Raw genomic sequence first — 22,571 nt, forward strand, 5'->3', positions numbered from 1 at the left:
ACCCGACATAGAATTGGAGTTAATAATTTAATTTGACCAAAACACCGTAGTAAATTTATTTCTCTCTCTTGACTTTTATCTTTTTTTGTTACTCAAATCTTTAAGGATGGATGTCGTAAATTTTCTATTAATTTTATGTATGTAAAATTTATATATAATCAACTTTTAACCTGATACATCCAGTAAATAAATAATTTAATTACCTTAAATTGGGCTAGTTAATTTTAAATTTAATTAGATGCATAAAATGAGTTAAAATCTTACCTGTAAAGCTTCTGCTTAAGAAAGATTTCATCCACAAGCATTATTGTTTTTTTTTCTTTTTAATTTTGGTTATATCATTAAAATGCTATCATCAATATATTGCTAGTTTTACCAATTGTATTGCAACTCACTTTACAACTAGACACTGGGTTACTTATCTATTTTGTCGACATGTTTTGATTTAACTATCGTAACTATTTTTGTGCATATTTTTAAGGATATTAAGCAACAATTTTTGAGATTATGATTGATGAAGAGATTGCATTAAACAATTATATTAAAAGAGTTCTTGTAGAACCCTGAATTGTGGTCTATTAGTCTATTGTTCACCTTCCTCGGCAATAACCTGTGATCAAATCATTATTGTAACACCCCCTTGCGGACAATCAAAGAAGTTAAAGTAAAGACGAGCTCTTTTATCTTATGCCCTATCAAGAAGTCTAGTTGGGGCATAACTTTATTATTTTCATGACAATCATACCAGTTCAATTATACAAGTCAAATAATACATATATATTAGAGACTTGCTTATTGTTTTATATACGAGTGAAAAAGAATACTAATTTGTTCATTAAAGAAACTTGTGTTGAATACATATTGTTTTATAAATAAATTGTTTCGACCATTTTATGACTAAGCTTTCAAGAAGATAGACTTAATAGAAAACTACGAGCAAGTCAAGCTTAAACTCTATACGACCAGATCAATAACCTATAGAAGGCATTCTAAACTCTAAGTACAAATAAACCAACAAAACATACACATTCATAGCCTTTAACCCTATAGTTTGGCCGGTCATATATGCCAATGAGAATATGTTAAAAGAATGGTCCCCTGGGAGGAAGTTTTTTTGGGCAGCATTAGTGCAACAAATTACGTTTTTCTAGTCTTAAGATTAAGGGTTAAAAAGGAAAATGGGTCAACTATTTGGAATAAAAAAATTTGGGAATTTGAATATTTTCCATCTAGAAATTACCCACAACGTGGATCATATTTCATTCCAACATTGACTGGACCCTTTCAATTGAAATAAAATTGATAGTTTTTGGATCGTCTTGAATATATAAAAGGTTGATCTAGAAAGCATCGGCAAAATGGATCATACTTCATTCCAATATATGCGTCATCTTTATCATTATTAAAATGTTTATATTTACTCGTATGAGACAAATTTCACAAAACACGATATTTTCATTTTATTTATTTTCTCTACATCTAGAAAGTTTCTTCCTAAGCTTCACTCCATCTTCCTCAAGTTATTAACTTCTTTTCTTATTTTTATTTTAGGGTTAAATAATTATATATATATATATATATCTCATTTTAAGTTCAATTTTATCTTGGGATCATATCATTTTTATCTCTAAATTTAACAATTAGGTCTACTTTGATACCTATACTTTTTTATTCATTCTGGTACTTAAACTGGACAACTAAATTCATTTTGATCTCTAAACTTGCAAAGTATAATTTCAAGTGATGACATGGTTACAATATTAAAGTGTCACATACAGTGTTCTAATAACAGGACTAGTGGTTGATCCGGTCATACCATTGGTTCCCGATTCAATCAGTTCGATTAGTCCAACTTCTAGACTAACAATAATTAAAAATTGATTTTTTTTAGAAAAATTATTAAATCAGTTCAACCTGTTCAACTATTGATTTTTTGTTTGAGTTTTCTATTTTTGTCAATTTTTGAGCAATTTCTGATTCAACCGGTTCAATACTTTTGTTGGACTAGTAAACTAGTCAATTCTCAATCCTGACCAATCCAGCCATGTTCCAAAAACATTGGTCACATCATCAAATCTTGATTGAATCCAAGTTTAGGGATCAAAATGGATCTAGTTGCCAAGTTCAGGTACCAAAGTGAACCAAAAATAATACATGTACCAAAGTGGACCTAATTGCCAAATTTTAGGGCCAAATATTATATTATTCCTTTTATTTTTTAAAATAAAATATAAGAACTTGTATTATATTATTAACCTTATATTTGAAAATAAAAAGTTCCACTAAAGCTTAAATATGCTGCAGACATCTATGAGATTTACATTAAATTTTTTTCTCATTCATAAATATTACTTGAGAGATTAATTTGATTATTCTATAATGAAATCTTAAAAAATTCTTATATTCTTTCAAAAGGAAAATTCCTATAATTAGTAATGTAGAAGAAGAAGTAGATATAGAAATGAGAATTATTATACTATATTTTTGTTGTGTGTAACCAGTTATTTATATATATAAATTTAGTAGAATTGATTTAAAGCTCTCTAAAAATAACATATTCTGATGTAATTAACTTTAAGGTTTTGATTGTTGATTAAGTTATAGTTTGATTTGTATCAGTATTGTTATCAATGTAGGAGGATAACACTAAAATATATTTATATTTCTATATAATGATCGAGGAAGAAGTGAATGAGTAGTTTTAGATTATATAAAAAAAATTAAGATTTTGATTAGGAATAGGAATGAATAATACCATATTCCTACAACATTTATCATAAAACTGAATTGGTCTTACGTTAAAATAAATAATCCAAATTTATTTAAATTTATTAAAGTTTTTAATGATTAAAAAACAGTAGATTTCCCTTTCACCACTCATCACGTTGAATTTTTCCCTGTTGAAAATTTCAAATCCGTCGAGTAAATCACTCTTCCAGATAAACTCGTAACAATATATATGTATATATAGATATTAGCTGGAAATTAAATATTTTATTTCTAAATATTTGTTCCAAAGGGATTAAGGTTTTTGTATTATATATATAATTATCATAAATAGAAAAGTATTAGACATTAATATTACAATTCTGTGGAGCTATTTGTTCAAACTCAAAAGTTAGCTTGAAACTCGAAAATGTTTGAAAAAAATATAAGACTTGAAAAATTGATTTGGATAAAAAAATTAAGCCTATTAAAAATATGAATCGAGCTTGAATTTCAATATTAAAGTTTGAGTCTAGTTCAGACGGACTTGTTTTTAAGCTTATAGCCATTAATTTTATATATTATATAAGAAAAATTAAAAGTTTAAAATTTTAATAAAAATATAGTGTTAGTAAAGGACATATAATTAGTAAATATTAAATAAAAATAATTATATTTTAAAAATGTAAAATAATATAAGCGGCCTAAACGAACTTGATTAGCCATTTACAAATATGGGTGGACTTGGACAACATATGAAACTCATATTTCAAGTTAAGTCGGGCTTGAGTAATTATGTATGGTATTAATACCACACATAAGCCTAGCTCGAATCAACCCATAAACACCGCACCCTCCATTTCATTCTCACTACCTACTTTTGTTGTGCTTAAAATTCAGATTCTGTTTCATATCGGAATATCCATCATGCAATTCTTTTTTTTTTAAGTTGATTTGTTCAATAAAAAGAATTTGTTTCTCTACATTCAATTTCTTTAGATGGTATCAGATTTCTTTACTTCCTTTATATTCTCTTTCTTACCAGCTAATTTTAGCCTTACTCCTCCAAGTCCTTATTTTTAACATCCCAATTAAAATCCAACTTTGATGTTGGTCTCTCCAGTCCTCACCAGTTTGAATTACCATTCCTGGTCCAAGGAAATGAATATGGCACTCTCTCAGAACAAATTGAAATTTGTTGATGGCACAAACATTAATTCTTTACCTCTTTCGTGGGAGAGATGCAACAATATGGTGCTTTCTTACTTGACACATTACATGTCTCCTTCAAACATAAGCAATAATCCTTGGATTGATAAAGTATATGATGTTCAGGGTGACCTTCGTGAAACGAAGATAGCACTCTAAGACAAAATTGAAATTTGTTGATGGCATAATTTTAACTCCAACAAACACTAATTTGTTATATCCTGCGTGGGAGAGATGCAACACTATGATGCTTTCTTGATTGGCGCATTGCGCGTCTCCTTCAAACATTTCCAGTGTTTGCAAAATTATAAATTTGTTTTGTACATTATAAATAAGTATACATTTCGAATGTAAAATAAAGTACATAAAAAATTACAAAATTAAGTAATCATGGGTGTCCCGAATGTTTGTCACAATCGGGTGGGTGTCGGGCATGCCTAGGGTTCCATCGTATTATTTGGTTTGGCGGCTCCTTGTAGACTTCGGCTTCACCTTGACGTGCACGTCGGTAGTGGTAAGCATTCAATCGAATCGAATGAAAATTTTGAGTTAATCGAGTTGGTGAATCTTATTTTATCATCCTAACTAGATTTGAAATTTTCTCAAATCGAGTCGAGTGAGATGGAATTCGAATCAAATCGAATATATTTGTTTAAGTTAAATTAAAAAATAATTTTGGTATTTTTCATTTTTATGTATTTTTTTTAAAAAAAAATTCTTTAAAATTTTTAAAAATGCTCATACAAAAAAATTGAATTGAAAATTTAAAAGCAAACTGATGAAAAAAAGTAAGAAGATTTTGATTTTTGGGGGTAAATTGGGAGAAATAAAAGTTTTTTTTTAGAGGATTTTGATTTTTGGGAGTAAAAGAGGAGGGAAAATAAAAATTTTTGGAGGTAAGGGGATAAAAAAATTTGTCGGGGATTTGATTTGTGGTAAAAGGGGAGGGAAAGTAAAAAATAAACTGAAGAGAAGAAACCGATGGGGTATTGGGGGTTAAGGGTGGGGTAGTTTAATATTCAGTCTATTCAAATTATTCAAGTTATTCGAATTCGAAAACTCAACTCAATTCAAACTTGAAATTCAAAAAAGAAATTCGAGTTGACTTCGATTAACTCGATTCGAATAATTCGAAATTTAATTTTTTTTCAATTTTTTTGAGTCAAATAGAATTTTGCTCACCCCTACACGTCGAAGTTGATCACTAACTTCGTCTCCTTCCTCCGTGGTTGACTATGATCATGTCCTAATCGCCTATTGTGGGTCCCCCTAGGTTGAGTCAACGGTTGCAAAGATGACTCATCTTGGTAGAACAACAATGTTAAGAGTGTTTGCAACACTATTGACAAGCCACTATAGAAGGTGGGAATTGAAGGTGATATTGGATGTGTTGGTGTTGTTGGTGAGGTCGACATTTAATATGGCACGGTAGGTGGCAGTCATGCATAATGTATCCCTGAAAAAGGTGTTGATGAATGGAATGATGGGGCATATTGTGGTACTTGTGTAAAATAAACTAGTGTTGAATGTGTTGATGCAGAGAATGATTGTACGTGCTGTGGTGGTTGTGTAAAATAAACCAGAATTAAAGGTGATGATGTGGGGAATAAGTGTGTGTTGTGATGCTTGTGACAAAAAGATGGGTTAAAAGCAAAAATAAATGAACCACACTGACCAAGAGGTTGCACGGCAATCAGGTCCTCCAGTGCAAATGGGGCAAATGTCAATCCCGCTTCGTCTCCATCTCCCGACCTAGGATTGATACACCCTTGTTTTGGCCTCCTACGGCGATGTTGCCTACTCCTCTTTGAAGCTGGCAATAGATACGACTTGCCGTTATGTCTGGAGCAATCCATGTAATCCAAAGATGCCGCCAACTTCAATGTAAGAAGTGATTCACATGTTGGAAAGAAATCGTACCTACGCTCCCACATCTCGATATACTTTTTGTGGAATGTTGGTCAATCTTCCTCGAGTCTTCTCCATAAGTCGATCTTGTGTAGGTCATCAAGCTCTTGGGGTGATGGCAGAATACATTGCATACACTTGAACTATCACGTGACTTGATCGAATTCGAGCATCTCGACCGTTGCAAAAACAACCAATGACACTTTGACATGCTAAATGTTGCGATTGGCCAAAATTCGATCGAGACGCATTCTTGAATCCTCGGATCCACATATGGCATCCATACAAAATGCATTACGAATTTATAATTTTTAGAACGCGCGTAATATTTAATTTCAAGTGATATAATACATATTATATAATTTTGAAATTCGTAAACTAACCTCCTTTTCAATTTCATAATCTACTACTAGTCGGATGTCCTCGAGCTCGGTCAGTATACCGATATGTCTCACGGTGTTGTTCCACCTGTTCAAATAATATACTATTTCAAAATTACAACAACGAAAAATAAACAGTAACTATATTGTGGAATGAATTTTACCATATGACGAGTGAGAATTTGTAAGAGTTCCACTCGGGAACGTAAAAAATGGTAGTCAATACCATGCTCATGATTGAAGAAGCATATAATTGCCGATTTTAGTTCAATCCAGTATCGTTGCTCAATACATTTCTCGGTACAATGTCGCCAGCACCACTGATCCTCAATTAAGTCGTCTCGATTCTTTCAAGTTAGCTAGTAGTAGTAGCTACCTTAAACATATCAAATTGCGAGATTTATCTGGCATTAGCAAACCGCCGATCAACCTCAAGTTGAATGTGGGTGCGAATTGTTTATTTTAAACGTCACTCGTTGAAGCCTCGATAGTTTGGAAGTTGTTCTCCATCTCATCTAGATCCGACTACTTTCTTAATAGTTGCTCGCATATTGCATTCCAATCGGCACTAATAACTGAACCCGTAACGAAATCCCCATCAATTTCTTTTTCAACATATTAACCGACTCTTTATACTAGACTAAATCATCGTTTGAACATTTTCACTTATTATCCCAAATTTTATGCACAATTGATTAAATGAAAAAAATTAACTATTAAAGTAAGTTAAAGGTTTAAGATTTTGAAGTTGAAGATTTTTCTCAATTATTTAATTACTTTTAGTAGAAATTTTATTAAAATGTGAACGAAAGTATTAAAATATGATTAGATTGTTATTTTATTGGGAATGTAAATTATTTCACTAACATGAAACATCCAATTTCCGAATTACTATTCTGTCAAGTAGATATGCAGCTGATGGGGTGTCTCCTTGGATATTAAAAACCAAAACTAGTTTGTATTTACGATTAACAATGCTTCTAAATGACGGCAACACCAACTAAAAACAAACATACATTAATCTTAATAGCGGCCACGCCTTGCCAACCTTGGTGAAGTCCTACTTCTCCCATTCTGCGCCTCTGTTTTCTTCTTATCTTCTTCACTTTCCGGCTCATCGTTAACCTCCTCCACCATCTTCTTCACATCGCTACCTATCCCATCGCTAAAGTTCCTCCCTCTTTTCCTCACCAAGCCGCTATTCTTCGCCACTCGCTCAAAATCATCGCCCAGTTTCCGCACCGCACCGTTCCTCAATACCCTCTTCTTTTTTCTCTTCGCCACCGTTACTTCTTCTTCATCATCGCCTTTGTTTTCACTCTCGGTGTCGTCGTCATCGTTAAGATCCAAGAACCTCCTCCTTTTAACCGCCACGGGAGCAGGAGGGGGAGATACGTCTTCGTCATCTTCATCGCCCCTTAAGCTTTTCTTAAGGTTAAGACTCCTGTCGGGGGTGTCCTTGAGGAGCTTCTTGCGCTGAGCTTTAAGCCTTTTGACGTTGCCTTCTATGCGACCTTGGAGACGGAGGCGCTTGAAACTGAGACCACCCATGGACCAATGGGCTTCATAGGCCCATGAGAGCAGCGGATCAAGGACTGGAACAGGAGAATCCACGCGTTCGGGGTTGAACTTGGTGTCGGTGTAGATGCGAGGCCGTGGAAGACTGCTTCCGTAGAACTTGCCAGGACCGAGAGAAACCACCATTGTTTGACGCTTAGTAGTAGTCTGAGACCCTTTCGGGAATTTCGACAAACAGTTTAGTGAGATCGAAGAAAGGGGGGTTTGGATGGTGTGTGTGAGAGGTGTGGTGGGCTTTTGTATTTGAAGCTTTAGAGGGGAGTTTAAGGTAAGCGTGGCGGGTGAATTTAGCGGGAAAGCTATGGTTTGGAGATTGGCGCCCAAATGTAGCGCCATCATTGGCTGGCAATCAAGGTGTTTGGGGCTTTTGGCGGGGAATGATCTACAATGCTAAAATGGAAATAAATATTCCACATCTCAATTAATTGTAGAGATAAGTAAAAGACCCTTTTGTCTCAACATTTTTCATTTCTCCATTTCAACTTTTGTTCAATTTAGTATGAATTTTCGTGCTGTTGTAAAAAAAAGTATTTTTTGATAAATGAAATTATAACCTAGTAAAGTAAAAAAATATTTAAATAATCCTTAAATTTATTAATATTATGAAATTTCAATAAAAATATAAAATAATTATTTATAACTCGTTATTAATATTTTGATATATAAAATATAAAATTTGAATATTTTTAAGCAATTAGCATTAATTATTTGTAAACTTTAAATTGAATATATAAATAATATTTTAAATATTAAAATATAATCATTACAAATTTATATATATAATTTATATATTTAGAATAAATTTCAATAAAAATAATTTTATATCCAATATAAATATTACATAAAATTATAATTAAGGGTTAAAAATGTTTGACTTCAAAAATACTTTTCCCAAACGCAAAAATTAGAAAAAGTGTATTTGCATTTGGGTTCAAAAGCACTTTTTAGCGAACCTTAGTCTAAGGGCTAAATCTTCATTGCTGTAGAAAAGTGTTGTGGAAAAGTGCTTTTAAGAAATGCTTTTAAGAAATGCTTTTGAAAATTTTGAGTATTTAGTATTGCTGTCAAAAAGTGTTTTTAAAGAATAAAATATCCATTTTAGACATGATATTATAAAGTAACAAATATGTATTTAAATAATGTTCAAATTAGTTAATATTATGATATTTTAGCAAAAATATAAAAAAACAATTTATTATAACTTATTGTTAATATTTTAATATATAATATTAATTTTAAATATTTCTAAGTAATTAATATTAATTATTTATTAAATTTAATTAGAATATATAAACTATATTTAAATATTTAAATATTTAAATATAATAATTAAATATTTGTACTTAGATATTGACTAGACCTGTCCATGGGCCGGGTTCGGGTCGGGCCCGAAAAAAATTTCGGCCCGCCTCCTAGGCCCGGGCCCAGCCCGGCCAGAAATATGGGCCTGAAATTTTGTCTAGCCCGGCCCGAGAAAAATATTATAAGCCCGAGCCCGGCCCCGGCCCGGCCCATTTTTAAAATAAACATTAAAAATTTATTATAAAAATAAAAAATAAAAAAAAATTTATTTTAAAAGTATTTTAAAATTTAAAAATAAAAATAAAAAAATTTATTTATTATATTCGGGCCGGGCCGGGCCGGACCCGGGCCAAAAAAGTGGTTCTCGAAGCCCGGCCCGTTTTTTAAACGGGCCTCATTTTTTGCCCAAGCCCATATTTTGGGCCTATATTTTTACCCGAACCCTCCCATATTTCGGGCGGGCAGTCGGGCCGGGCCGGGCCGCCCGGCCCATGTACAGGTCTAATATTGACACAATTGTATTATTATAAAAATTATTTTTTTATTTTTAATTAATGCTTTTAACACATTTGTATTATTTTATTTTAAAATGTATTTGAATATATAACTCATATTAGATATTAACATAACATAGAAAATATAAACCTAACAAATTAAAATATTACATATATTTGGATTGAAGTTTTAAAAAGGGATAATATTTATATATCAAATATAAATACTAAAAATTTTACAATAGCATTTACAATTTAAAGTGAATTCATTAAACTAGAAGCTATAGCATCTCTTGTTAATTCCATTTCAAAACCATTTAAATTGTTTGATTCACCGTTATCATCACTATCATCGTCGTCGTCGTCATCATCACTTTCTCGACCATGCGCATTTTCTGAATCAATATTAATCTCATATGCTGAGTTAATATATTCGTATTCCATAAAATCTGCATCATTTCGACCGACATATTTTCGAATAAAATTGTGTATCGTCATTGTAGCAACAAAGATCATTGTTTGCTTTTCAAAACTATAACTTGGCATATCCCTTAAAATGTCCCATTTATTTTTCAAAACACCAAAAGTTCGTTCAATCACACTACGTAATGATGAATGTGAATGATTGAATATATTTTCTTTACCAGATATCAGTATACCTCTATGGAAGTCAGGTAAATGATATCGCTGACCTCTATATGGTCCAAGATAACCTTTCATTTGAGGATATCCAGAATCAACAAGATAATATTTTCCTACAAGTCATAATATAACAAACAATTAATTCAAGAATTTTTTTAATAAAAATAATCCATTAAAGAACTTATACTTTATTATTTAAAAAATCACATATAAATAAAATATCTAACCATTTGGAGGGTGCGGAAATTTATATTTTGGATCTCGAATTGCATCAAGAAATATTCTAGTGTCATGTGCCGATCCTTCCCATCTTGCCATGACAAATGTGAAACACATATTAAAATCACATACTGCCATAACATTTTGAGTCGGGATACATTTTCTTCCAATATAGGAAATTTGTTCATTTGGTGGAAGAATAGCCGCAATGTGAGTACCATCAATTGCACCTATGCAATCCTGAATAAATAATCATATTAATCTCGTGCATATTTTTAGTATTGATAAATATATTAAAATATAATAATATAAAATTAAATTTTAACCTTAAAATGCGGCATATATCTAGAATCATTACGTATTTGTTCAGGTATTGAGCTAAAAAAAAAATCTTCGGGTGCAATTAGATCAGTGGCCATCCTTGAAACTTTCTCAAGCACAACTGCAAAGTATCGACTAATTGTTGATCCAGACCTTTGAAATCTTTCTCGACATTGGGAAACTTTTGCACCGGTGCCCAAGATGTATAAAAAAATTCCCAACATTTTAGTAGAAGATATGTTTCTTGAAGTTTGCAAGTTGTATCTTGTCTCCAAAACTCTCAGCAAACTTGTGAATACCATTTTAGACATCCTAAAATTAATCATACAACGTGATTCGTGACCGTCAAGGATCTCTCTGATCCATGTCTCATCTGACTGTTTTGAATCCATACATGGTTGCCTCAATATATATTTCTCGTAATATAATTGTACGGAAGAAAATGTAACAACAAATAATCGGTTAAAACATTCCATGCGTTGTAAAATCTATTTCTTTTCCCTTTCATCGTCACTTTCATCACCGCTATAATCCTCAACTATACTCATCACTTGTGAATAAATTTTATATACAAAATCACATATAAACAACTATTGATAAAACTAATTTAGTAAAAAATAAGTAGAATATAAATTCAATATCTAAAGACCAAACATAAACAACTTTTAATAAAACTAGATTACACATAAATAAGTAGAACATAAATTCAATATCCAAAAATCAAACATAAATAACTATTGATAAAACTAGTTTAGCATTGTTGTTTAGTCACATAATAGATATCTTTGAACCCTAAAAGATCAGAAAATTTTCAACTATCCTCCATTTCCGTCTTAAGCCACAAAGCTCTAATATTGGGATTAATTGATAAAAACATAATTCGCTTGTCCTTATTGAGCAATAATCTAAGTGCGAAAAAGTATAGCAGACTAGCTTCTGGAACTTCTTCCGACATGCTATCAAACATTTTGACTGCTTGTGGAATACCATATGGATCCATAACAGGAGTCAAACTAGATATGGCTTGACTCATATTGTCAGCTGCATTGCAAAATTTTTCTATTTGACTGGACAATCTTGCAGCCCCTCCAATTTGCTTTGAGGATTTCTTTCTTTCAGTTTTAAAATGTGAACTTGACATCTCAGGGTTTTTTCTTTTTCTTTTTTGACTGTTTCCATCAATTTGAACATCATTTAAAATGTGAACATCATTTCTCATATTTTCTTCTTCATTCTCTTCAGGTATTTCGTTGTTAACATCCTCAAAAAAATCACTAGGGAGTGTACCAGAAGAAGGTGCCCATGCTTTATCACCTGTTACAACTATCCCCATGAACATTTGGTCCAACTTCCCTTTGAATTCAATATCAATGCCCGTTGTTCTAAATTTTTTAGCTTTAGGCACAACCTACATATAAAATGATAGTTTAATAACAGTAATTATCAATAACATCATAAATAAGAAAAAAATAAAAAATATTTAGAATTATTAATGTACCTGGAGCCTACTCTCCTACCATCCATCCGATGCATCAACGGTTCTTTTTATAGGATTCCACCCTAAACCAGTATCTTCGCCTTTAAGTTTCTTCCAAGCTTTCCATTCTTTTTTTAGGGCATCCCACCTATTTTTAAGTTGTCTTTGTGAAAAACCCTTGCCCGTTTCTTTCTCAAAGTTGGTCATTATTTTCAACCATCCATCTCTTGTGAAATGAGTACTAGGCCTATTGCCTTTCAATATCTCTTTAATACAAATATCACAAAATATTTTTGTCAATCTCTTATCCCACATTGCTTTTAATTTTTCATCACTAACTTCAACCACCGAAGTACTCATATACTGTGTATACGAATATATTCGTTTTAGCCAGTAAAGCAATCAAGAAAATTAAATGTTACATAAGTATATATGTTTACATGTGTATCAAAATTTTAACTATATACATGAACAAATAACAGTAACAATGATAATAATGAAGTAATCCAAGAAATTGATTAACATGGTAAAATGATATAAATTTATCATTACCATCATTAAAAAATGAAAAAAAAATCACGAGAATTAAGGGCTAAAATTACTCTTGATGAACATTTATAGGCACAAGTTTTTAATTAATATTTATGTAATTAAAAATAGTCCCTTTAAGATGATTATTAATTATTATTATTGCTACTGAAAAAATTTTCTATATATTAAGCCTTGAACATGTCACTTGTGTTTTTTTTTCTCTTTTAAGAATTTAACTGAAGTCGCCGGAAAATCACAGGCTTTATCACCGGAACACATTTCATCTCCTTTTCTCTCTTCTCAGACCAACTTTGACTTCAATCAAATTTCAATCAACAAGAATTTGTTTTGAAAACATAAAGAAAATTCCTTTTTTGGGTTTTGAAAATTGTGAGATTTTGGGCTTTTCGAAGAAAAGTGGAATGGGCTGTGCTGGATCGACTCTGGCCGAAGGAGACGGTGAGTCTATTTTACTTTGTTTTTTTCTTCTGGTTTTTCTTGATTGGTTGCTGAGAAAATCGTCGAGAAAGTTGGAAGCTTGAAAACAATGACAACATCTTTGATTTATTTGAGCTCTAGAAAACTTTGGAGTTAAGCTAGTTAAATGGTATATTGAACAAGTAAAGTTTCTGATATTTCCTAAGCAGCTAAAAGGTTTTCGCTTGAATTTCTTTTTATTTTTAAAAATTTTGTTTCAATTTATAGTGTTTTTTCGTTCATTTTAAGAGATATATAGCATTTTGGTTATTCAATTGTGTGATAATTATAGTCTCTCTTTTTTTTCCTATGGATGATATAAAAACAAAAACAAACCATAATGTTGGAGCAATGATTGAAATATCTATCATCTATATATTCATGTAACAGCTAAAAGATTGAAATTTATGACTTATTCCTGTTCATAGTATAAATAATGTTGTTATAGACTGAAAAAAGAGAAAGTAGAAGAAAAATGGGGCTAAATTTGGGATGATGATTTAAATGTTCTATTATTAGCTTGCAATTAGTACTCAATTTGTTTTCCAAATGTTTCTGAAAATTTTCTAATGTGTTCCATTTAGCTTTTTCAATTAGTACTCAATTTGTTTTCCAGATGTTTCTGAAAATTTTCCTTATCCTTTAATTTATTCCCCTCTAAACTCTACCAAAATGAGTTGTTGTTTGCTGAAATAGAGTATATGCATAAAAAGGTAAGTATTTTTTTTCCATTCTTGTTGCTCTTCACATCGCTATTTAATCCAAAACTAATATTTTGTATTTTCACAATTCCTAGCTGCTGCTAGTTTTCACTCTCACGCCTAATATTTCTTATGCTTCTCAACACTCAATATCTATTTCTCACTTATACTTCTTTTTTCTTTGCTCACTTATACACACCACACATCTAAACGTGTATGTATATAGGCTATATAAACCGACTTAGAGGCTTAACCTTACTGCCATACTTTCAGCAAGCTACCACCTTGCTTAGATTCTTGCCACATTGTTTCTATCCATGCATTATCAATTTAAAACCATTTATAACTTTCCACCTAGCAAGCCAACTTACCAACTTATCTCTATGATAAGCCGACCTTGAAGTGGATTTGACTTTTAAAACTTCCCCTCAAATCCAGCTTTTTCATTATATGTTTTTCTTTTAAGTTTGTGAATATGTTTGTCTTCAGTGAATTTGTAAAAATATCGGTTAATTAATATTTCGTCTTGCAATTGACTGGTTGAACGTTTTCATTCTTCACCTTTTCTCAAGAGGTAGCTAAAAGTTCATGCAACAAAACTCATCCTATGAATTAAACCTAGAGATCAAGGAAGCAAATCAACGGATAATTTGGTGTACTAATTTTCCAAGACATCACCAGCAGTAAAAGAAATCTGAAAAAAATGGAGTTACCCAGACGAAAAAAAAAGATAAACTCACCGGTGGTGGAGAAGAGGAACAAAGAAGCAGCAGAAGAACAAAGAACCAGCACCAGCAGAGGAACAAAGAATAAGCAGAGGAACAAAGAACCAGTGATGGGAGAAGAGATGAGAGCAAAGAACCAGTGTTGTGTGTGTGGCTAAAAAGGTAAAAGAGCAGCCCAAAAGCACTTTTTGGCTGAAAAAGCTAAAAATTTCTGCTTTTTCATCTGGCCAAAAACACTTCAAAGAAGTTAGAAATTTGCTACGAAATGAAGTGTGTTCTTCGTTACTTTTCACCCAAAAGTACTTTTATATGTAAAAGTGCTTTTCAAACGCCCAAAAGAACTGGCCCTAAGTTTGGATGGACCAATGACAAAGAGAGATTTGCTAATGCCAACTTTAAAGCATTTTATGATATTTTTTGTGGCATTGATCAACAAGAATTGAAGAGGATATCGAAGTGCACTAATTAAAGAGGTATGAGACATATTTGAAATAGCCCATAAAAGCATTTTATGTTATCTTTTGTGGTATTGATCAACAAGAATTTAAGAGGATCTCGAAGTGCACTATTATTAAAGAGGTATGAGACATATTTGAAACAACCCATAAATGTATTATTACACTTAAACAATTCAAGATGCAAATGTTAACCACCAAATTCAAAACTCTAAAAATACAACATTCAGAAACCATGAGTGAAATCTATATTATCCTCTGTAATTTATCTAATCAAACATTTTTTCTTGGAGAAGAATACTCCAGCTCTAAGCTAGTTAGAAAAGTCAACAGAGCAAAATTAAAGGTGAAAGGTGTATCACATTACAAGTCACACATGAAGTGACCGTTGGAAAAAAATATAGACATCATATATATAATAAGAATAATTACATGCTATTATTTACTATCACAAAATATTAGTTCAAATTAAAAGTGATCTAATTTAGCTGAAGTTTATGGGGCTTCAATTATTAAATAAAGTAATACATGTAGATAACCTAGCAACTAATTTCCAATTGATGATGGGCTAATTAGAAATTAAGATTAATGTAGAAAAGTTACATACTAGGGTTATGATCCCAAATTGCATATAGTAACTTTTCTAACATCTCATCTTCAAAAAAAAAAAAAAAACTTAAAATAAGGATTCACCAAAATTTGGTGGTATACCGAAGAAGTCTCACTAACTCTTTGACTACGGACAGGAAAAGAGGATAATTGAATTTATATAGAATCAATCTAAAATCAATCTACCCATGAGGATTAATTAAGAAAATGGAATTTAGAGAGAGTCACTTTCTCTAAAATACGAGTGTATTAATTTGAAAAATCAAAACCACAAGATTTCTAAATTTCATGATATCAATGGATTCAGGTATGCTTTTGCATCTAATTTTGTGTTTTATTATTAATAATTTGACATGACAGATATTGATTTATGGTTTTAAGTTTTATATCAAAATTTTACGATTCTTATAGTGGCCACTTCGATCTTCATTTCAATTGAAGAGCTTCAAGAACAATTTGTTTTGCTTACCTAGACCTTTAATAAAACCTTTAAAAGCAATTCAGGAGGTTTAAGAAGTTTGAAGCCACCAAAAACATTCTCAAAAATAAATATCAAAGATGAAAATGAAGGAAAGAGAAATGAATCTAGTGCCATGAGTATCACGAATTTGGATACACATTCAGGTTGAATATACTAATACTCTGAAAAAAAAGTTAATAACTGTTCGTTTCATCGATATGTATTGATATATACCAATTTCACATCCACCATCATACCTCGACTCTCAAAAGGTTATAATCTTTTTTATATGTTCATTACAATAGATTACTTATGTTGCTAACACCCACGAACATTCCTATTATACATAAAACATAATGAATCAAAGTATTTAGTTTATTGATTAAGAGTGTTTATTATAATTTTAAAATTTCCAGATTAATTTATAAATTATATTTAAGTAGTAATTTAAAAGTTACGTTTGAGTTTAAGATTCTATTATATCTAAATATTTTGTACTGGATACCTTCTACGGATTGTATTTTTTTCTTTTTCTTTTTGCCTTTCAACGTTTTCTATTACATAATGATTTACATCGGATTGTCTAATTTTTGCTCCTTTTTATTTTGTTCTTTCGTGTACTTCGATTTAATGATGGGCTAAATTTGGTATTTAAAAAGCCATCAAATAGGTTTAATTAGAGATGGTAGTGACGAATGATGCCAGATTCACCTCTACAGTCACTTTATTCCAATTTTTATGTACATCTCATTCCGCTCAATTTGGTGTTTTACTTATTTTTTTATTTTTTAAAAAATAAACAGAATTATCTAAAAAATATTTTTAATATTCTCAACTTTATTTTTACAAAATACAATTAAGGGATAATAGGTAAAAATAAGTTTTTCCTATGACATATTTTCAACTTTTTTAATAGTTATGTACGAGGGTAAAATAGTAATTTTATACAATAGACGAATCAAACAATTATTATAATTGTTCTGTTTTGATTTTTTACGTGCCTGTTTCACTGTTTATGTTTGAGGATCGTAGCTGCCCCTCCCAATAACATCATCTCCAAAGTTCATAACTACGTTCTTCCCTTAAAAATGTAATGTGTCTTACCATTATATTCGAACACTTGTTAAATTATTGCTACCAAAAGAAAAAAATGTATATACTTTGATAATTTCACTTCTAATCCCTTTTAATTATAAACAGATAAATTAATATTTTTAACCCTTCCAAGAAATTATTTATTTAATTTAATACAATATCTCTTAGCTTAAAAAATAAAATTTATTTATACTCCAACACCAACACCAAATTCTAAACTTCCATCCCTAAGTTGGATGAATAAAGAAATACATGTTTATGAAGTGCTTTATGTGGTTTCGCATTAAGAGTAATATTCCTGCGGTCTTTTCATAAATAAATTCCAATTTGACTTTGATGTTAGATTGTTGTGGTTAACAACAAACACAACACCTTTCTGGTTTTCTTTCATTAATTAATTTATATCCCATTCCACGATTGGTTTGCTTTACAAAATGGAAGAAGCTTTTTATACCATTACCTCTTTGTTTAATAAAGAAGAAGTAGCAATGAAGGCACAATGAATGGTAATGAAAGATGCCCACTTCTTCTTATCAGTTATTAGTAATATTTTATATAAAATGAAAACGTGATGAGAAAGGAAAATTATTAATAATAATAATTACCCCTCAGGTGAGACCTTTATTCTACCCACTCACCTCTAAAAGGATAAAATAAGTCAAATGGAATAAAGAGAAACACTGAGATTAGATTAGGTTACTATGTAATCACTACAATTGTAAAACAACCAATCTTTGTGATTTGAAGCAAAGAATGGAAGGGTGATTAAAACTTTTAGTAGACGTTTGTTTGGGATGGATTCATATCGTATTAACTTTATCCCTATTCTTAAATTTATATCAAAAAATGATCATTTTATCTTATCATGATGGATCATTTGGGAGACAGTAATTTTCTAGGTAGGCAATGATGGGATAGGGATGTGTGAAACATGCAAGACAAGGCCCAACGCCTGTTCTTGACGAGGTAAACTAAAAAGCACTACGTGCTAATTATACATATGTTCACGGAGCCTGACAAGTATTGGCATATGGGATAGTGTTTGTTGTTACTGCTTGACGAGATTCTGAGGGTGAAGTCCATATGTGCGATCTACCCATCACACTTTATATTAAATTTGATTAATTAATTCTTTTTATTTGATTTAACATATTATTATTGTAAACTAATTAAAATTTTATTACAGTCGATTGAGTTTTAAGTTCGATTGGTATGTATATTATTGTTAATGCAGGAAGACAAGGATTCGACTGCGATGAAGTGCATTATCCTCCTATTTATGGATTGAAGAGGAGATATAAATAATTTTAAGCATTGTATAAAAAAAACAAATATGATATGAGATTACAAACAAACCACACGTTTTTGTTTTCAATTTATTTAATATGGAATACAGTTTCACGTATAATTTCATTCCAAAAGAGTCATAATAATTATAGTGAACATAATATATAGACAATGATATGACGTGCATGTATGATCTGCTAGTAGCTTAGCTGAAAGTTATCAAAGGACTTGAGGAACCGGAGAGCAGCATCCTTGGCCTTTTCAGGTGGAGGAGTGGCCGGTGCGGACACCTTGAACTCAGCCTTCCATTCAGCAATGCATTTGTTAACGTTGTTATCTCCTTCAATAGGAATGAATGAGAAAGTGACTCTGTAAGCATCATACATCTCCTTCAAATCCCCTCCTATCACTTCATATGTCACCGACCTTCCCGTTTCCACCTTTTCTATCTTCTCCACGGATTCTTTCACATAATTCCTTATAGCTGCATGTAATTATGACTTGACTTGTAATAAAAAAACATGTATTTTACTAAGACTTTTGACTCACTTTGTTTTCAATCGTTTACTATGATTGCGTCATGTAGGATGATGATCTTAAAGATTTTGGAACATTAATTCACTCACAAACTTTTAAGACCAATCCCATAATAGGTTTGGATGGACGGTACGTTTACTTGCGGTTAGTGTAAAAATAGCGATGACAATAAAATTAAATATTGTAATAATACTGTAATATGATACAAAAAATAAACTAAACACACCGCAATATACCCCACTACTTATCTAAACCCACACTAAATGATCTAGCATCTAAAGCTTTTATGTTAGAAACATTATAGTCCACATCTCCATATTAATCTACAACAATATTATAATATTGGCCTCACAGTCCAATTATACGACCCAACCCTTCAATTTGGGTTCGAATCATAGAAAATGCTAAAACTAGTGGTACTAAATAATTAACCAGATGGAGTCTTAATCAAAACTAAACAATCATCCAAAATTAATCTAAAAAAACCACCATCAACATCGCAATCAATTAAGATAAACAGTATGATTAAAAAAATGAAAAAAGTAATATATATGATGATAAATCATGTCAGGACCACTATTTAAATCCCTTTTGCTCGATAAATTCAAGTAAATTAAAAGGTAAGAGAGACATGTGTGTAAGTAAGTAAAAGGAGGGCTACGAACCAGGACCAAGCTTGAAAAGCCTCAAGCTGCCAGGGGCACCATCACCTTGAATGTATTCAGCGGCAGAAAGCAAATCAGGATTGATTTTGCTAAGGATTGCATTGTTTCTGTACATTTCCCAAGCTTTCTCCGACGGGATGTTCAGTACCACTTCCCCTTTCATCGTCTCCATCTCCTTCTTCTCTCTCTTTCTGTGTTTGTGTGAGTACAAACATATTGTATACAGGTGGAGTTGGTTTTTATAATAAGACACTGCAATAAAGCCCACGTAATGTGCTTTTTTATTATTATTATTATTATTATTATTATTATTATTATTATTATCCTTTTCTTATGTTTTCACGTTGCTATTTCTTACATCCAATTATTGCACACACATCCCCTATTTTTTAAAAAAATTAATCCCAATCAATATTGTTGACACATTGTGAGGTAAATTTGTTTCTATGGTTGTTTGTATGATTGAAATACTGACCACAGTTTCAAACACTATTACATTGCTCTACTTGTCTATTTTAAAGTTTGTGCTATTTATTTTGAAGATAATTGTATGAGCAAAGCTCAAAATATGAAGACTAATTGAGTTGAAATTGAAGACTTGAACATTGACTTCTTGCGAATTAATATCGGTTACTTGCGGAACAAGTAAAGTTACTTTTTATATTTGAAGACATTGGATTAAACCAAAACTCTTATGGAAGTATTATCTTATGCAGTTATGTTGATCTTTAGCCTTCTTTAGAGAGAAGTGATTAGATTGTAATTCTTATGTAAACACAACTTAAGTAGTATATAAACTTAAGTTTTGCCTAGGTTAAGGGTAACTGAGACTTTGGATAGAGCACAAATATGTTCAAGTTAGGAACATGTGTGTGCATTATTTTTGTAAACAATCAAGTATCTTGAGTTGCAAAATTAAGCTTTCGGGACGAAAGCTTAGAGGGATGGTGATCTAGTTTTTGTACAACGGTGAGGTCACTAAATTAGTGACTGTTAGACTAGTGTTAGGACTTAAATCATTGGTTGTACAGTGAAAAAGATAGTGAACCATTATTCTGGGCAAGGCCCTATAGACGTAGACTGATGTCGAACAGCATAAACAATCTCGGTGTTCCTTTTATTGTTTTCGCACTTTTTGTTTCGTGATTGAAACTGTGACCATAGTTCCAAGCTTCATTTTAACCATAGTTTTAGTTTGCCAAGCAAGTACCCCCTTTCGTTTTTACCTATTATATTCTCTTTTACAAATCACAGGTTTCAAATTTTATATAATAATATAAGAGAAATCTATTTACATCGGTGCAAATTTAAAGTGGTTTACACCATTTTGTAACTTACTCTCATATTTCTTGCTTTATTAATATAAATCATGCATGCCAAATTTGACGCAAATTAAAAATTCCAAACTATTTGTTTTATATATATAAAACTTTCAACTGTTGAATGAATATTAATATATACACTTTTTTAGATTGATATGATAGAGATATCAGATCGGTTTGAAATTTTTATGCATCACAAATATAATTATATCGATAAATTTAATAGTTGAATTTATAAAATATTAATTATAGAAAAATTATGAAAAAAGTGGATTCCTCTCTAATAATATTTTGAGATAAAAAAAAAGAGAAATTGTTTTAGAAAAATGAAAACACACCTTTTTAGGTTTTTGGCACGTTGGAATCAAAATAAGCATAGTCCCACTTAAATCAATGAAACAAAGAAATTGAGAAATTACTAGACTCACGTGATTAAAGTTTCTTTAATTTACGGTTTTTAAGTTCTTTTTAGGTTTTCTTTTATTATATTTTTTAGGATAAGGCATTTTCATTTTGGGTGATAAAAATAAAATTTTTACAGCTTCATCATTTAATTTTTAGGATGTTTTATTTTAGTCACTCAACCGTTATATTTTTAACAGTGGTTAACTATATATGTCGTATTATGTTCACACTTTCATTTTGGCCACTCAACTTCTAAGTCGTTTTTATTTTAGTCACCCCAAAAAAAATCTTCTTTAAAATATTGATTGGGGTAAAAAATTTTAAGGATTAAAGTGAAAAAAGATAGAAACTAAAATAATATATTAAAAAAATTGTCAAATTGTACTTGCTTACATATTGCTGAAAATTCTTTTTTATATATATTTAAATTTAAAAATTCAAAATTCAAAATATAAAAAAAGTTAAATAAATTGTTGAAAAATTTTATCCCTTAATAATGTTAACCGATTTGTTATTGTAATATTGAAATTAATTAAATTAATCTCATACTAAATTTTAAAATTTTATTTTATGTTTCCATATTATTCTTAATGAAATCAACTCGATAACTCATATTTAATAACTGTTTGTGAAATTTAAATTTCTTTTGATTATATAATCTTGAATAGGGGTGAGCGTACAATCGAATTGAGTGAAAATTTTTCGAGTTAATTGACAAATCATATTTTATCATCTAAACTCGATTTGAAATTTTTTTAAATTGAGTTGAGTCGAATCGAGTGAAACTGATCGAGTTAAATTAAAAAAATTAAACATGTCAAATTAAAGTCTTGTTACAGTATAAATAATTATCTATTAGAGCACATAAATTTGAAAGCATATATATTCGAAAACTTTTTAAAAGCAAAATAATAAAAAAATAAGATACTTTAGCATGATAAACTTGAATCATTAATTAACTTATTTAGGCCCCAAAATTATTAATTTAGAAAATTTTCAATTTTTTAACTTTCTTTTTATATTCTTTATAATTTTTTAATTTTTTTAAAAATTAAAAATTAAAAAT

At 30.6% G+C, this 22,571-nt stretch overlaps 2 protein-coding genes and 2 long non-coding RNA genes across 5 annotated transcripts; all 4 read right to left on the reverse strand.

Annotated features, from left to right (window-relative positions):
- Window positions 1-4,681: 4,681 nt before the first annotated feature.
- On the reverse strand, window positions 4,682-6,818 carry LOC121215936 (uncharacterized). The gene is made up of 3 exons (XR_005911927.1): window positions 5,836-6,818; window positions 5,591-5,728; window positions 4,682-5,371 (listed from the first exon to the last, which is right to left on the reverse strand). It is a non-coding gene; the product is annotated as an uncharacterized lncRNA (long non-coding RNA).
- A 323-nt stretch (window positions 6,819-7,141) lies between these two features.
- On the reverse strand, window positions 7,142-8,188 carry LOC107898963 (uncharacterized). The gene has a single exon (XM_016824538.2). The coding sequence runs from the start codon at window positions 8,118-8,120 to the stop codon at window positions 7,227-7,229; it is 894 nt and encodes a 297-aa protein (XP_016680027.1). The 5' UTR covers window positions 8,121-8,188; the 3' UTR covers window positions 7,142-7,226.
- Window positions 8,189-11,464: 3,276 nt separating this feature from the next.
- Window positions 11,465-15,067, reverse strand: LOC107898961 (uncharacterized). Of its 2 annotated transcripts, XR_001684535.2 has the most exons (3): window positions 14,686-15,067; window positions 12,258-12,599; window positions 11,465-12,167 (listed from the first exon to the last, which is right to left on the reverse strand). It is a non-coding gene; the product is annotated as an uncharacterized lncRNA (long non-coding RNA). The 2 variants fall into 2 exon arrangements; XR_005911928.1 differs by lacking the exon at window positions 14,686-15,067 and having other exon boundaries at window positions 12,258-13,048.
- A 3,566-nt stretch (window positions 15,068-18,633) lies between these two features.
- Window positions 18,634-19,981, reverse strand: LOC107898960 (major strawberry allergen Fra a 1-E). The gene is made up of 2 exons (XM_016824537.2): window positions 19,779-19,981; window positions 18,634-19,060 (listed from the first exon to the last, which is right to left on the reverse strand). Exons 1-2 carry the CDS (start codon window positions 19,948-19,950, stop codon window positions 18,774-18,776), a joined length of 459 nt encoding a protein of 152 aa, XP_016680026.1. The 5' UTR covers window positions 19,951-19,981; the 3' UTR covers window positions 18,634-18,773.
- Window positions 19,982-22,571: the final 2,590 nt, after the last annotated feature.

Source organism: Gossypium hirsutum, chromosome D04 (assembly GCF_007990345.1).
Source record: "Gossypium hirsutum isolate 1008001.06 chromosome D04, Gossypium_hirsutum_v2.1, whole genome shotgun sequence".
Taxonomy (NCBI): Eukaryota; Viridiplantae; Streptophyta; class Magnoliopsida; order Malvales; family Malvaceae; genus Gossypium; species Gossypium hirsutum.

Coding starts and splice junctions, on each gene's coding strand:
- LOC107898963 (XM_016824538.2), bottom strand. CDS start 8,120: ATGATGGCGCTACATTTGGGCGCCAATCTCCAAACCATAGCTTTCCCG.
- LOC107898960 (XM_016824537.2), bottom strand. CDS start 19,950: ATGGAGACGATGAAAGGGGAAGTGGTACTGAACATCCCGTCGGAGAAA. Junction 19,061..19,778: donor GCTTTTCAAGCTTGGTCCTG/GTTCGTAGCCCT, acceptor AATTACATGCAG/CTATAAGGAATTATGTGAAA.